This window comes from Oncorhynchus gorbuscha, linkage group LG19, assembly GCF_021184085.1.
Source record: "Oncorhynchus gorbuscha isolate QuinsamMale2020 ecotype Even-year linkage group LG19, OgorEven_v1.0, whole genome shotgun sequence".
Lineage (NCBI taxonomy): Eukaryota > Metazoa > Chordata > Actinopteri > Salmoniformes > Salmonidae > Oncorhynchus > Oncorhynchus gorbuscha.
This window is the reverse complement of record NC_060191.1, coordinates 137,712-153,114: the sequence shown is the minus strand read 5'-3', so window position 1 is coordinate 153,114 and position 15,403 is coordinate 137,712. Positions and strand designations below refer to the sequence as shown.

Below are 15,403 nucleotides of genomic sequence, written 5' to 3'. Positions count from 1 at the left end.
GGACTGGCGGGTAAAGGAGATTTATGAATGACAGGTCCAATTTGTTTTTAGCACCAGGGAGAGACAAGCAGCACCCTGCCCCATGCCCAAATTCTTCCCCTCCGAGGGCCCTGCCAACAGGGGATAGGGTGACTCATAACCAGTGGCTGCACTCCCACTGCACTAGCCTCCTCTCTGACACCCCGGGCCAACACTACCACCATACAGCTCCGTGACCGCCTGTCCCCAACGTGTTTATTTCTATAACAGATCTGTCTCTCGTTAGCCCCCATGGCGGTTAGAGTGACGATCACAGCCTTCATTTGAGACGTTGGCATAGCAATGGCAGGTGGCTGCTTTCCATTTGGCACCCTATTTCCTATATAGTGCACTAAATACAATTTGATTTGATTTGATTTGATACTTTTGACCAGAGCCCATAGGGAATAGGGTGCCATGTGGGACACAGTCCGTGTCTGTTTTTACCTTGAAGAGTCACACTAGCAGGCTTCACAGAGAGAGAGAGAATAGAGACAAGTCGTCTGGACTGGTGAGAGTGTTACATGTTGTGACGTCTGTGAGATATGTGTTCTTGGATCTCTTCCCATCATCTATTTGTCTAATAATAATAATGATAATGATAATAGGCTAGAAGACAGTGCCCATGTTAGATCCTACAGATACATACCATAGGTGGTGTCCTGCTTCATTTGCAGTCAATTGATATGCTACAGGGCCAGTTTCCCAGACACAGAAGAAGCCTTGTCCTGGACTAAAAAGCATGCTTAATGGAGACTCATCATTGAATCACAGGGCGGCACACAATTGACCCAGCGTTGTCCGGGTCAGGGGAGGGTTTGGCCGAGGCCGTTATTGTAAAACAGGAATTTGTTCTTAACTGACTGACCGAGTTAAATAAAGGTTCAATAAAAACATTAGATTAAAAAGTGACAGACTCTATATGACCAAAGGTATGTGGACACCTGCTCGTCAGACATCTCATTCCAAAATCATGGGCATTAATATGGAGATGGTCCTCCGCCTTCGCTTCTATAACAGCCTCCATTCTTCTGGGAAGGCGTTATACTAGATGTTGGAACATTGCTGCGGGAACTTGCTTCCATTCAGCCTTAAGAGCATTAGTGAGGTCGGGCGCTGATGTTGGGCGATTAGGCCTGGCTCACAGTCAACGTTCCAATTCATCCCAAAGGTGTTGGATGTGGCTGAAGTCAGAGCTCTGTGCAGACCTGTAAAGTTATCCAACACTGGAACAGGAAAGGGCCTTCCCCAAACTGTTGCCACAAAGTTCTCCCACACTGAAACAGGTAAGGGTCTTTCCCCAAACTGTTGCCACAAAGTTCTCCCACACTGAAACAGGAAAGGGTCTTTCCCCAAACTGTTGCCACAAAGTTCTCCCACACTGAAACAGGAAAAGGTCTTTCCCCAAACTGTTGCCACAAAGTTCTCCCACACTGAAACAGGAAAGGGTCTTTCCCCAAACTGTTGCCACAAAGTTCTCCCACACTGAAACAGGAAAGGGTCTTTCCCCAAACTGTTGCCACAAAGTTCTCCCACACTGAAACAGGAAAGGGTCTTTCCCCAAACTGTTGCCACAAAGTTCTCCCACACTGAAACAGGTAAGGGTCTTTCCCCAAACTGTTGCCACAAAGTTCTCCCACACTGAAACAGGAAAGGGTCTTTCCCCAAACTGTTGCCACAAAGTTCTCCCACACTGAAACAGGAAAAGGTCTTTCCCCAAACTGTTGCCACAAAGTTCTCCCACACTGAAACAGGAAAGGGTCTTTCCCCAAACTGTTGCCACAAAGTTCTCCCACACTGAAACAGGAAAGGGTCTTTCCCCAAACTGTTGCCACAAAGTTCTCCCACACTGAAACAGGAAAGGGTCTTTCCCCAAACTGTTGCCACAAAGTTCTCCCACACTGAAACAGGAAAGGACCTTTCCCCAAACTGTTGCCACAAAGTTCTCCCACACTGAAACAGGAAAGGGCCTTCCCCAAAATGTTGCCACAAAGTTCTCCCACACTGAAACAGGAAAGGGCCTTCCCCAAACTGTTGCCACAAAGTTCTCCCACACTGGAACAGGAAAGGACCTTCCCCAAACTGTTGCCACAAAGTTCTCCCACACTGGAACAGGAAAGGGCCTTCCCCAAACTGTTGCCACAAAGTTCTCCCACACTGGAACTAAGGGGCCTTCCCCAAACCATGAAATATCAGCCTCAGACCATTATTCTTCCTCCTCCAAACGTTACAGTCGGTACTATGCATTGGGGCAGGTAGTGTTCTCCTGGCATCCACCAAACCCAGATTCGTCCGTCGGACTGCCAGATGGTGAAGCGTGATTCATCACTCCAGAAAACACATTTCCACTGCTCCAGAGTCCAATGGTGGCGAGCTTTGCACCACTCCAGTCAACGCTTGGCATTGCGCATGTTGATTTTAGGCTTGTGTGCCACTGCTCGGCTATGGAAACCCATTTAGTGAAGCTGCTGACGAACAGTTCTTGTGCTGACGTTTTCTTCGAGAGGCAGTTTGGAACTGGGTGGTGAGTGTTGCAATTGAGGACAGACGATTTTTGTGCGCTTCAGCACTCGGAGGTCCCTTTCTGTGAACTTGTGTGGCCTACCACTTTGTGGCTGAGCCGTTGTTGCTCCTAGACGTTTCCACTTCACAATAACAGCACTTACAGTTGAATGGGGCAGCTCTAGCAGGGCATAAATGTGACTAATTGACTTGTTGGAAAGGAGGCATCCTATGAGAATTGCATGGCTGTGTGCTGTCTGCCACGGATGTGGCTGAAATAGCCGAATCCACTCATTTGAAGGGGTGTCCACATACCTTTATATATATTGTATTGATTTAATTAATCAGTGTCCGAGAAACTGGCCCATAGTGTTTAATGTATCATTCTGAATGGTGATGAGACTGTGGCCGACACTATGACACTAAGTAGACATATCACCACTAGGTTAATTAAGAAGTATTGGGTTATTCATCTTTCTGATGGTACTTTGACTGCTTGACTGCTTACTCATAGCAACACTTTGTGAAGACCCTAATATTATTATAGATCTCTGTGAAGACCATAAGAATATTATAGATCTCTCTGTGAAGACCATAATAACACTTTAGATCTCTGTGAAGACCATAATATTATTATAGATCTCTGTGAAGTCCATATTAATATTATAGATCTCTGTATAGACCATAATATTATTATAGAGCTCTGTGAAGTCCATAGTAATATTATAGATCTCTGTGAAGACCATAATAATATTATAGATCTCTCTGTGAAGACCATAATAACACTTTAGATCTCTGTGAAGACCATAATATTATTATAGATCTCTTTGAAGTCCATATTAATATTATAGATCTCTGTATAGACCATAATATTATTATAGAGCTCTGTGAAGTCCATAGTAATATTATAGAGCTCTGTATAGACCATAATAATATTATAGATCTCTGTATAGACCGTAATAATATAGACCATAATAATATTATAAAGCTCTGTATAGACCATAATAATATTATAGAGCTCTGTGTAGACCATAATAATATTATAGAGCTCTGTATAGACCATAATAATATTATAGAGCTCTGTATAGACCATAATAACACTTTAGAGCTCTGTGAAAGCCATAATAGTATTATAGATCTCTGTGTAAACCATAATAATATTATAGCTCTCTGTGAAGACTATAATAAATTATAGAGCTCTGTGAAAACCATAATAATATTATAGAGCTCTGTATAGACCATAATAATATTATAGATCTCTGTGAAGACTATAATAAAATTATAGAGCTCTTTGAAAACCATAATAATATTATAGAGCTCTGTGAAAACCATCATAATATTATAGAGCTCTGTGAAAACCATAATATTAGAAATCTCTGTATAGACCATAATAATATTATAGAGCTCTGTATAGACCATAATAATACTATAGATCTCTGTATAGACCATAATAATATTAGAGAGCTCTTTGAAGACCATAATAATATTATAGAGCTCTGTGAAGACCATAATAATATTATATATCTCTGTATAGACCATAATATTATTAGAGAGCTCTGTATAGACCATAATAATATTATAGATCTTTGTGAAGACCATAATAATATAGACCATAATAATATTATAGAGCTCTGTGAAGACCATAATAATATTATAGAGCTCTGTGAAGACCATAATAATATTATAGAGCTCTGTATAGACCATAATATTATTATAGAGCTCTGTATAGACCATAATAATATTATAGAGCTCTGTATAGACCATAATAATATAGACCATAATATTATTATAGAGCTCTGTATAGACCATAATAATATTATAGATCTTTGTGAAGACCATAATAATATAGACCATAATAATATTATAGAGCTCTGTGAAGACCATAATAATATTATAGAGCTCTGTATAGACCATAATAATATTATAGAGCTCTGTGTAGACAATAATAATATTATAGAGCTCTGTGTAGACCATAATAATATTATAGAGCTCTGTGTAGACAATAATAATATTATAGAGCTCTGTGTAGACCATAATAATATTATAGAGCTCTGTGTAGACCATAATAATATTATAGAGCTCTGTGTAGACCATAATAATATTATAGATCTCTGTATAGACCATAATAATATTATAAAGCTCTGTGTAGACCATAATAATATTATAGATCTCTGTGAAGACTATAAAAAGTGCAATAATCTTAATATAACAGTGTGTTAATGAGGGTTTTCAGTGAATTTATGTGAATTAGGAAGCTCATCTGCATTTCCTGTGGCAAAGAAGAGTTCTCAGCAACAAAAGAGCGATCAAATAAGATTCTACATCTGTTTTGGCTCTTACAGACACATTCGTTAAAAGACAGCAACAAACAACAAGACAATAATAATAATAATAATAATATAACACTTACAATCCAACAATCCAAAATGATCTGAATATAAGTGAAAGGACAACAACAAACCAAAAAATAAACCACAACAACTGACACTTTATTATAAATACAGTGCAATAGAGTCAATCCAACAACCCAACAATCCCACAATACTTTTTCCTGCTTTCCAAAAACATTGTGACATTCAACCAAGCTCTCAGAGCTCTTTCTAACTGGCCTTGTATAAATAGAAACTGGGAGATGCAGAAGATGTTTCAGGGCAGGAATAGCCTGATGCCTGGGTCTGCTATGTGGTGCTGGATCTCTCATTAAGTGCCTTGTTATTTTTGGGCAGCTGGCACGTCTAAAGCAGGAAACAGAGCTTTATTTTTAAGTCCCAGGCGGTCAGGCGCGTCTTCGCAGCTCAAACAGAGCTGTGGCTTGCAGGCTATCATCTAACGCTAACAAAAGGAGCCGAGCCGCTGCCGAGCCACAAACCGAACCACTCAAACCCTGGTCATTCACCATAGAGTTTAATGTGTATGTCCTTAAAGGGATACTTGGGGATTTTGGCAATGAGGCCCTTTATCTACTTCCCAAGAGTCAGATGAACTCTGTGGTGTGTCTCCGTGTCCAGTATGAAGGAAAGAGAGGTAGTCTCGTCAGCCAATGCTAACTAGCGTTAGCACAATGACTGGAAGTCTATGGTCATCTGCAAGCATGCTAGTTATCAATTGCACTAATAAAAATGGTATCCACAATCCAGAAATAGCCCTTTAAAAATCCAGAAATAGCCCTTTAATGTAATGAAACTGTCCAACCATGAGGCACTGCTTTATACAGTCTATAGGACTCTGTCACCTCCCAAAATCACTACCGTTCTGTAATGTACAGTAACATAGCAACACAATGAAGATAATGTACATAACGGTGTCAGACAGAGAGAGAACTGTACGTTTCACATTTGTATAGCCCTTTACTACCTCCCCAGGATGCCATGTGAAGCCTGTCTTTTTCCTTGTACAGGTCCAAGCATCAGCCCAGGGATGGACGGATGTGGGCCCAGCACATTCAGAGCAACTCAACAGAGCTTCACACCATACAGACACTCTGATAGGCCGTTGTGTATTAGAAATTACGCAACAACAGCTGCTCCTCTGATATTATGTTCCTCTAAATTTCATCAAATTTGTATCAAATTATTGGAGTGAAGAAATAATTGCTTGATACCAAGACTATGCTTATCGTAGTCTTGGTATTATTCATTTTCAAACTGTATATTTGGAACGTTCAACTATTGTTTAACAGCTCAAGAGGAACATCTTGTTCCATATTTGTAATGCAGAAGGGGTACAGAGTAACTGTAATGCAAAATACAAATGTAATTCACCAATGACAGTCTGTGTTAAGCAGCAGATGATTGAAATGAATATAACGGTAGAGAGCAGCAGACAAAGGATAGGCCATGGTCATATTATAGCACAGTATGATTGAAATGAATATAACGGTAGAGAGCAGCAGACAAAGGAGAGGCCATGGTCATATTATAACACAGTATGATTGAAATGAATATAACGGTAGAGAGCAGCAGACAAAGGAGAGGCCATGGTCATATTATAACACAGTATGATTGAAATGAATATAACGGTAGAGAGCAGCAGACAAAGGAGAGGCCATGGTCATATTATAGCACAGTATGATTGAAATGAATATAACGGTAGAGAGCAGCAGACAAAGGAGAGGCCATGGTCATATTATAGCACAGTATGATTGAAATGAATATACCGGTAGAGAGCAGCAGACAAAGGAGAGGCCATGGTCATATTATAGCACAGTATGATTGAAATGAATATAACGGTAGAGAGAGCAGCAGACAAAGGAGAGGCCATGGTCATATTATAGCACAGTATGATTGAAATGAATATAACGGTAGAGAGCAGCAGACAAAGGAGAGGCCATGGTCATATTATAACACAGTATGATTGAAATGAATATAACGGTAGAGAGAGCAGCAGACAAAGGAGAGGCCATGGTCATATTATAGCACAGTATGATTGAAATGAATATAACGGTAGAGAGAGCAGCAGACAAAGGAGAGGCCATGGTCATATTATAGCACAGTATGATTGAAATGAATATAACGGTAGAGAGCAGCAGACAAAGGAGAGGCCATGGTCATATTATAACACAGTATGATTGAAATGAATATAACGGTAGAGAGCAGCAGACAAAGGAGAGGCCATGGTCATATTATAGCACAGTATGATTGAAATGAATATAACGGCAGCAGACAAAGGAGAGGCCATGGTCATATTATAGCACAGTATGATTGAAATGAATATAACGGTAGAGAGAGCAGCAGACAAAGGAGAGGCCATGGTCATATTATAGCACAGTATGATTGAAATGAATATAACGGTAGAGAGCAGCAGACAAAGGAGAGGCCATGGTCATATTATAACACAGTATGATTGAAATTAATATAACGGTAGAGAGCAGCAGACAAAGGAGAGGCCATGGTCATATTATAACACAGTATGATTGAAATGAATATAACGGTAGAGAGCAGCAGACAAAGGAGAGGCCATGGTCATATTATAACACAGTATGATTGAAATGAATATACCGGTAGAGAGCAGCAGACAAAGGAGAGGCCATGGTCATATTATAGCACAGTATGATTGAAATGAATATAACGGTAGAGAGCAGCAGACAAAGGAGAGGCCATGGTCATATTATATTGAAATGAATATAACACAGTATGATTGAAATGAATATAACGGTAGAGAGCAGCAGACAAAGGAGAGGCCATGGTCATATTATAACACAGTATGATTGAAATGAATATAACGGTAGAGAGCAGCAGACAAAGGAGAGGCCATGGTCATATTATAACACAGTATGATTGAAATGAATATAACGGTAGAGAGCAGCAGACAAAGGAGAGGCCATGGTCATATTATAACACAGTATGATTGAAATGAATATAACGGTAGAGAGCAGCAGACAAAGGAGAGGCCATGGTCATATTATAACACAGTATGATTGAAATGAATATAACGGTAGAGAGCAGCAGACAAAGGAGAGGCCATGGTCATATTATAACACAGTATGATTGAAATGAATATAACGGTAGAGAGCAGCAGACAAAGGAGAGGCCATGGTCATATTATAACACAGTATGATTGAAATGAATATAACGGTAGAGAGAGCAGCAGACAAAGGAGAGGCCATGGTCATATTATAACACAGTATGATTGAAATGAATATAACGGTAGAGAGCAGCAGACAAAGGAGAGGCCATGGTCATATTATAACACAGTATGATTGAAATGAATATAACGGTAGAGAGCAGCAGACAAAGGAGAGGCCATGGTCATATTATAACACAGTATGATTGAAATGAATATAACGGTAGAGAGCAGCAGACAAAGGAGAGGCCATGGTCATATTATAACACAGTATGATTGAAATGAATATAACGGTAGAGAGCAGCAGACAAAGGAGAGGCCATGGTCATATTATAACACAGTATGATTGAAATGAATATAACGGTAGAGAGCAGCAGACAAAGGAGAGGCCATGGTCATATTATAACACAGTATGATTGAAATGAATATAACGGTAGCAGCAGACAAAGGAGAGGCCATGGTCATATTATAACACAGTATGATTGAAATGAATATAACGGTAGAGAGCAGCAGACAAAGGAGAGGCCATGGTCATATTATAACACAGTATGATTGAAATGAATATAACGGTAGAGAGCAGCAGACAAAGGAGAGGCCATGGTCATATTATAACACAGTATGATTGAAATGAATATAACGGTAGAGAGCAGCAGACAAAGGAGAGGCCATGGTCATATTATAACACAGTATGATTGAAATGAATATACCGGTAGAGAGCAGCAGACAAAGGAGAGGCCATGGTCATATTATAACACAGTATGATTGAAATGAATATAACGGTAGAGAGCAGCAGACAAAGGAGAGGCCATGGTCATATTATAACACAGTATGATTGAAATGAATATAACGGTAGAGAGCAGCAGACAAAGGAGAGGCCATGGTCATATTATAACACAGTATGATTGAAATGAATATAACGGTAGAGAGAGCAGCAGACAAAGGAGAGGCCATGGTCATATTATAACACAGTATGATTGAAATGAATATAACGGTAGAGAGCAGCAGACAAAGGAGAGGCCATGGTCATATTATAGCACAGTATGATTGAAATGAATATAACGGTAGAGAGCAGCAGACAAAGGAGAGGCCATGGTCATATTATAACACAGTATAAACACAGTGTTGTTGTGTGTTTTATTATTCTCAACAATCCCACTTCCTGACATTACATTCAGTTAACTAATTAGTCATTTTCTCTTTTTCAAAAAGCCTTTGTGTCTGAGCACTTTGTTTTGGTCACGTTAGAACATGTTGATGTCACTGCTACATGGCTCATCTCATTAAAATCACAAAGACATGTTGTCTTCCTCCCTCTGAATTCATTGAGCTTCTTCAACATGAAAGCCGGAGAGATGAGAGTGTTATTAAGTGAAGTCTGAATTCATTGAGCTTCTTCAACATGAAAGCCGGAGAGATGAGAGTGTTATTAAGTGAAGTGTGAATTCATTGAGCTTCTTCAACATGAAAGCCGGAGAGATGAGAGTGTTATTAAGTGAAGTCTGAATTCATTGAGCTTCTTCAACATGAAAGCCGGAGAGATGAGAGTGTTATTAAGTGAAGTCTGAATTCATTGAGCTTCTTCAACATGAAAGCCGGAGAGATGAGAGTGTTATTAAGTGAAGTGTGAATTCATGAAGAGCTCTGTGGACAGAAACCTTTATGAATGTTGGTTCTCCAGATAGTGGCAAGGACAGCTTCATCACCATTGAATGTGATTATAAACCCACTCATAACACACCATTTTAGATGGTTTCAGATGTTATGTCTAAAATGTGTACTGTCAGGAAATGAATGTATGTGTATCTTTCTGTATGTGAGCTTCACTAGGTCAAATTCCTAACAACTTCTGTTTACCCTGTCTGCCCTGTTTCCCTGTGTACCCTGTTACCCTGTCTACCCTGTCTGCCCTGTTTACCCTGTCTTCCCTGTCTACCCTATTTACCCTGTCTCCATGGTCTTAGTCCAACAGAACAGACCGGTGTGCTGTGCAGCAGTCACTGTGGTGCCTCCCTGCCTCCCATGCAGCCGTCATAAAAGGCATGTGACAAGGCTATTTTTAGAACCGAAAATATAATCGTCAACAAGTGAAACCAGAATAAGAGACAGGCACACACACACACACACACACACACACACACACACACACACACACACACACACACACACACACACACACACACACACACACACACACACACACACACACACACACACACACACACACACACACACACACACACACACACACACACACACACACACACACTTAATAGGTGAATGATAAATGAAGTATATCTCTCCTTCCAAAAGCACTGTTATATCAGGGGTGTGCTGCTGGCTGCTGAGATGGAGTGATAAAGACAGCAAGGCACCTAATCTTAGCTGGCTAATGCCATAAGCCCAGAATAACACACCTAAGAATAGCTGACCCACAGAATAAGCAAGAAGCCTGAATTTCAGGCACTTAACATATCTTGTTGTTTGGCAGATAATGTTCTGCGAGAAGAAGAACAAGAACAAGAAGAGCTGAAATGCTTGACTTGAAGGAGAGAGAAAAGCAGCAATGGATGTTGGGATTGACCTGGTGTTCTATTGACAGAGCAGAGGAGATGTGTCATGCTAGAGCCTTATTCACACTTGTTCTGCTCTTCTTGTTCTGCTGACTACCATGGATCATGTACTGTACTACCTTTCAGCTTGTCTACAGGATACAATACAACAGAATAGAATAAAACAGAGCAAAATAGAACAGAGCAGAATAGAACAGAGAAGAATAGAACAGAGAAGAATAGAACAGAGAAGAATAGAACAGAGCAGAATAGAACAGAGCAGAATAGAACAGAGCAAATTAGAACAGAGCAGAATAGAACAGAGCAGAATAGAACAGAGCAGAATAGAACAGAGCAGTATAGAACAGAGCAGATTAGAACAGAGCAGAATAGAACAGAGCAGAATAGAACAGAGCAGAATAGAACAGAGCAGTATAGAACAGAGCAGAATAGAACAGAGCAGTATAGAACAGAGCAGATTAGAACAGAGCAGAATAGAACAGAGCAGAATAGAACAGAGCAGAATAGAACAGAGCAGAATAGAACAGAGCAGGATAGAACAGAGCAGTATAGAACAGAGCATAATATAACAGAGCAGAATAGAACAGAGCAGAATAGAACAGAGCAGAATAGAATACAACAGAATTGAGCAGAGCAGAACAGAATATAATATAATAGAACAGAGCAGAATATCATAGAATATGACAGAATAGAACATAATCGAACAGAACAGAATAGGACAGAGAAGAACAGAACAGAGCAGAATAGAACAGAGCAGAATAGAACAGAGCAGAATAGAATACAACAGAATTGAACAGAGCAGAACAGAATATAATATAATAGAACAGAGCAGAATATCATAGAATATGACAGAATAGAACATAATCAAATAGAACAGAATAGAATAGGACAGAATACAATATAATATAATAGAACGGAGCAGAATAGAATACAAAATAATCAAACAGACGAGAATAGAATAGGACAGATTAGAACATAATATAACAAAGCAGAACAGAATAGGACAGAATAGAATAGAGCAGAACAGAATAGAATAGGACAGAGAAGAGACATAATATAATAGAACAGAGCAGGATAGAATAGGATAGAATAGAGACATACTATAATAGAATATAATCGAACAGAGCAGAATAGAATAGGACAGATTAGAATAACAATGCAGTATGTAGTTAATGAGTAGATATGTGTTTGTTCTGTAGTTAATTAAGTAGAGATGTGTTGGTCCTGTAGTTAATTAAATAGAGATGTGTTTGTTCTGTAGTTAATGAAGTATAGATGTGTTGGTCCTGTAGTTAATTAAGTAGAGATGTGTGTGTTCTGTGGTTAATTAAGTAGATATGTGTTGGCCCTGTAGTTAATGAAGTATAGATGTGTATGAAGTAGAGATGTGTTTGTCCTGTAGTTAATGAAGTAGAGATGTGTTTGTCCTGTAGTTAATGAAGTAGAGATGTGTTTGTCTTGTAGTTAATGAAGTAGAGATGTGTATGAAGTAGAGATGTGTTTGTCCTGTAGTTAATGAAGTATAGATGTGTTGGTCCTGTAGTTAATGAAGTATAGATGTGTATGTTCTGTAGTTAATGAAGTAGAGATGTGTTTGTCCTGTAGTTAATGAAGTATAGATGTGTTGGTCCTGTAGTTAATGAAGTAGAGATGTGTTGGTCCTGTAGTTAATGAAGTAGAGATGTGTATGAAGTAGAGATGTGTATGAAGTATAGATGTGTTGTTCCTGTAGTTAATGAAGTATAGATGTGTTGGTCCTGTAGTTAATGAAGTAGAGATGTGTTGGTCCTGTAGTTAATGAAGTAGAGATGTGTATGAAGTAGAGATGTGTTTGTCCTGTAGTTAATGAAGTAGAGATGTGTATGAAGTAGAGATGTGTTTGTCCTGTAGTTAATGAAGTAGAGATGTGTATGAAGTAGAGATGTGTTTGTCCTGTAATTAATGAAGTATAGATGTGTTGGTCCTGTAGTTAATGAAGTAGAGATGTGTTGGTCCTGTAGTTAATGAAGTAGAGATGTGTATGAAGTAGAGATGTGTATGAAGTATAGATGTGTTGGTCCTGTAGTTAATGAAGTATAGATGTGTTTGTCCTGTAGTTAATGAAGTAGAGATGTGTTGGTCCTGTAGTTAATGAAGTAGAGATGTGTTGGTCCTGTAGTTAATGAAGTAGAGACGTGTCTGTTCTGTAGTTAATATATTGTACTGGTGGTTAAATATAGTTCTACAACAGACAACAGTACAATGCATATGAGGAGAAATACACTGAGTTTACAGAAACACACTATAAGAGTCATGTCCACAGAGCATGTGGTATCCTTGGTGATCAATGTGAGGATGTGTGAAATGAATCATTTAAGCGTTTATCTCTGATGTTCACAAGTTATTGAGAAATCAATAGCCATAATATTAATTTCCTGTATACAACTCTCTGCCCACAATACGCAGTACATGACTCAATCTGTGCTACATTTACTGTAGTGTGTGTGCTTTCCCATAATACAATGCTGCCCACCAAAACTCCTGACATTTACTGTAATGTGTGTGCTTTCCCATAATACAATGCTGGTCCCATTAGATGACAACAGCCAAGTGAATGTTCTGAACTACCACAAGTAGTGAATACCGTAAACCGACATTACTCAGAATGATGTCAGATTCGTTTGAACCCTGAGATTCATTTCTCAGGTCAGGAATAGAATGTCATTGTGTTTGGTAAACATCCACAGAGACACAGAGATAATCTTTTGATGTTCATTTCCCTTTGCCTTGTACTGTCTGTATTTTGACCTTGGCATTTCCTGCTACTGTTATACCCCAAAACATGAAGCCTGACATGGAAGCCTCCTTATCCAACACCACATCCCTTTCATGTTTTCATGCCATTTCATTGTGGTGACAATGACTGTAAAAAGCACAGTGCTATTAATATGCACCAAAACAAATCCAAACGGTGCATTCAGTCCATATCCACACAATGATAAAACTGTGTGTATTTACTAACACTCACTATACAGACAGTTTTAAACATGTTTGTTTTACTCCTTTCAGACACAAGCAAACAGAGAAACAATGACAGTAAAGGAATACAAGGAGGAACTGCCCATCCAGAAGCACTGCACACTGTAAAACCACGCAGTATAATATCACACATGGAAATACCTGGATACAGAAAGCAGTGCCTGATCATAACGCGTTGCTGTGCTGAGAAGTTTGGAGCCCTCCTTTCACAGAGGCAGACAGATAGAGACTGACTGGGAGAGACCGGAGAGTTGGGAGAATGAAACCGAGGGAGAGGGAGGTAGGGAGTGAGAGAGTGAGAGAAAAAGAGAGAGAGAGAGAGAGTGGGAAATAAGGAGAGAGAGCGGCAGACCGCCAGATGAAGAGAAACAGAGAGAGAGGATAAGAGGGCTGTAAAAATCCAGAGGAAAAACAGAAAGATAGGCTATCCCTTTAGGAGCAGAGAGAGAGCATGGTGGGTCTGGTCACCTGAGTTAACGTTGTGCATCTTCTGCTGGTCCAAGAGTCGCTGGTGGACAACGAGCTTGTTTGTTGTGGTGGAGAAATTTGACTCACTCTCGTAAATCGTCTGTAGCATACTCCACTCAGCGCTCAGGTCGCATCGCAAGTCCTGCTCTTCCTGTCCCTAAAGAGCCAACCCTCTCACAGCAGTGCACTCAGGGGAACGACCACGACGGCGTACGGAGACTAGAGACAAACAGCTCTCCTCCTTTTCATCTGAGGAAACTCTCTCTCTCGTGCTGTGCTGAAACGCAATACAATAACCACACCACACACTCCCTCTGTGAGGCTTTCCCCACTATACTGTGACTACACAGCACCATAGAACACAGAGCTTCAGTCAAGAAGTTCCTGTTCAGACAGAGTTAGAAGATGACTGGCAGTCTGATTGTCTTCTCTTGTTGTGACACTGAGCTACTACCCTGCTCTTATTCCCTCTGATCTCTCTCTCTCTCTCTCTCTCTCTGTCGTCTGTCTGTCTTCTCCTCTCTGTTCCTCTCTCAGTAATGTCTGAGCGGTGAGAGTGAGCCTGCCTGTGTTTCAACCTTCCAGTGGGGGGTGTACTAGTCAGAGATGAGCTAAGCTGTGCACTGTTTACCCGTCCACCTCTCACAGGAAAGTAATGCTTGAGCCGGAGAGGGTGCAAGCTTCATTTGCATGTGAATTAACAACAGCGTGGCCCACAGGTGACAGAAATAGAACAATGGCCGGCCCCAGCTATAAATAGGAGGGCCGAGGCGAGGGGATTGGAGCAGCATTGATGCGTTTAAAAATACCTCCACCAAACACAGCTGTCTCTTCTACAGCTCTACAGCTAGATTCCTGCCAGAAGGCATGTCTCCTGACTGACTCTCTCCCTCCCTCTCTCCCAGAGCAGAGCCCAGCCAAGCTGCAGATGGAGGCTCACTCTGCTTGATTCCTCTCTCTCCCCCTCTCTCTCTCTTGCTCTTTTCTCTCACTCTTTCTCTCATTTCAACTCTATTTATCTCTCTCTCCTTTCTCTTTCCCTCTATTTATCTCTCTCCCTCTCTCATCTCTCCCTCCCTCTCTCTCTCTCTCTCTCTCTCTCCCTCCCTCTCTCAACTGGGATTCTTCATTTCTTTCTCTCGTACAAGATTCATCCTTATATCCCTTTTTCCAAAACATACTATCTGAATCAAATATATTTCCTCATCCGTACAAGGTCTTGCTACTGTTGTTTTTCTTTCATGGTAGTTTATGCCTGTGATATT

At 40.2% G+C, this 15,403-nt stretch overlaps 1 protein-coding gene across 1 annotated transcript in view; it reads right to left on the bottom strand.

Annotated features, from left to right (window-relative positions):
• The window catches only part of hdac9b (histone deacetylase 9b), a 67,339-nt gene extending 52,548 nt beyond the window's left edge, over positions 1-14,791 (bottom strand). Inside the window, exon 1 of the mRNA XM_046315547.1 lies at positions 14,139-14,791. Coding sequence (XP_046171503.1) covers positions 14,139-14,247 — 109 coding nt within the window. The 5' untranslated portion in view covers positions 14,248-14,791. The remainder of the gene's footprint in view (positions 1-14,138) is intronic.
• Between the last annotated feature and the right edge of the window lie 612 nt (positions 14,792-15,403).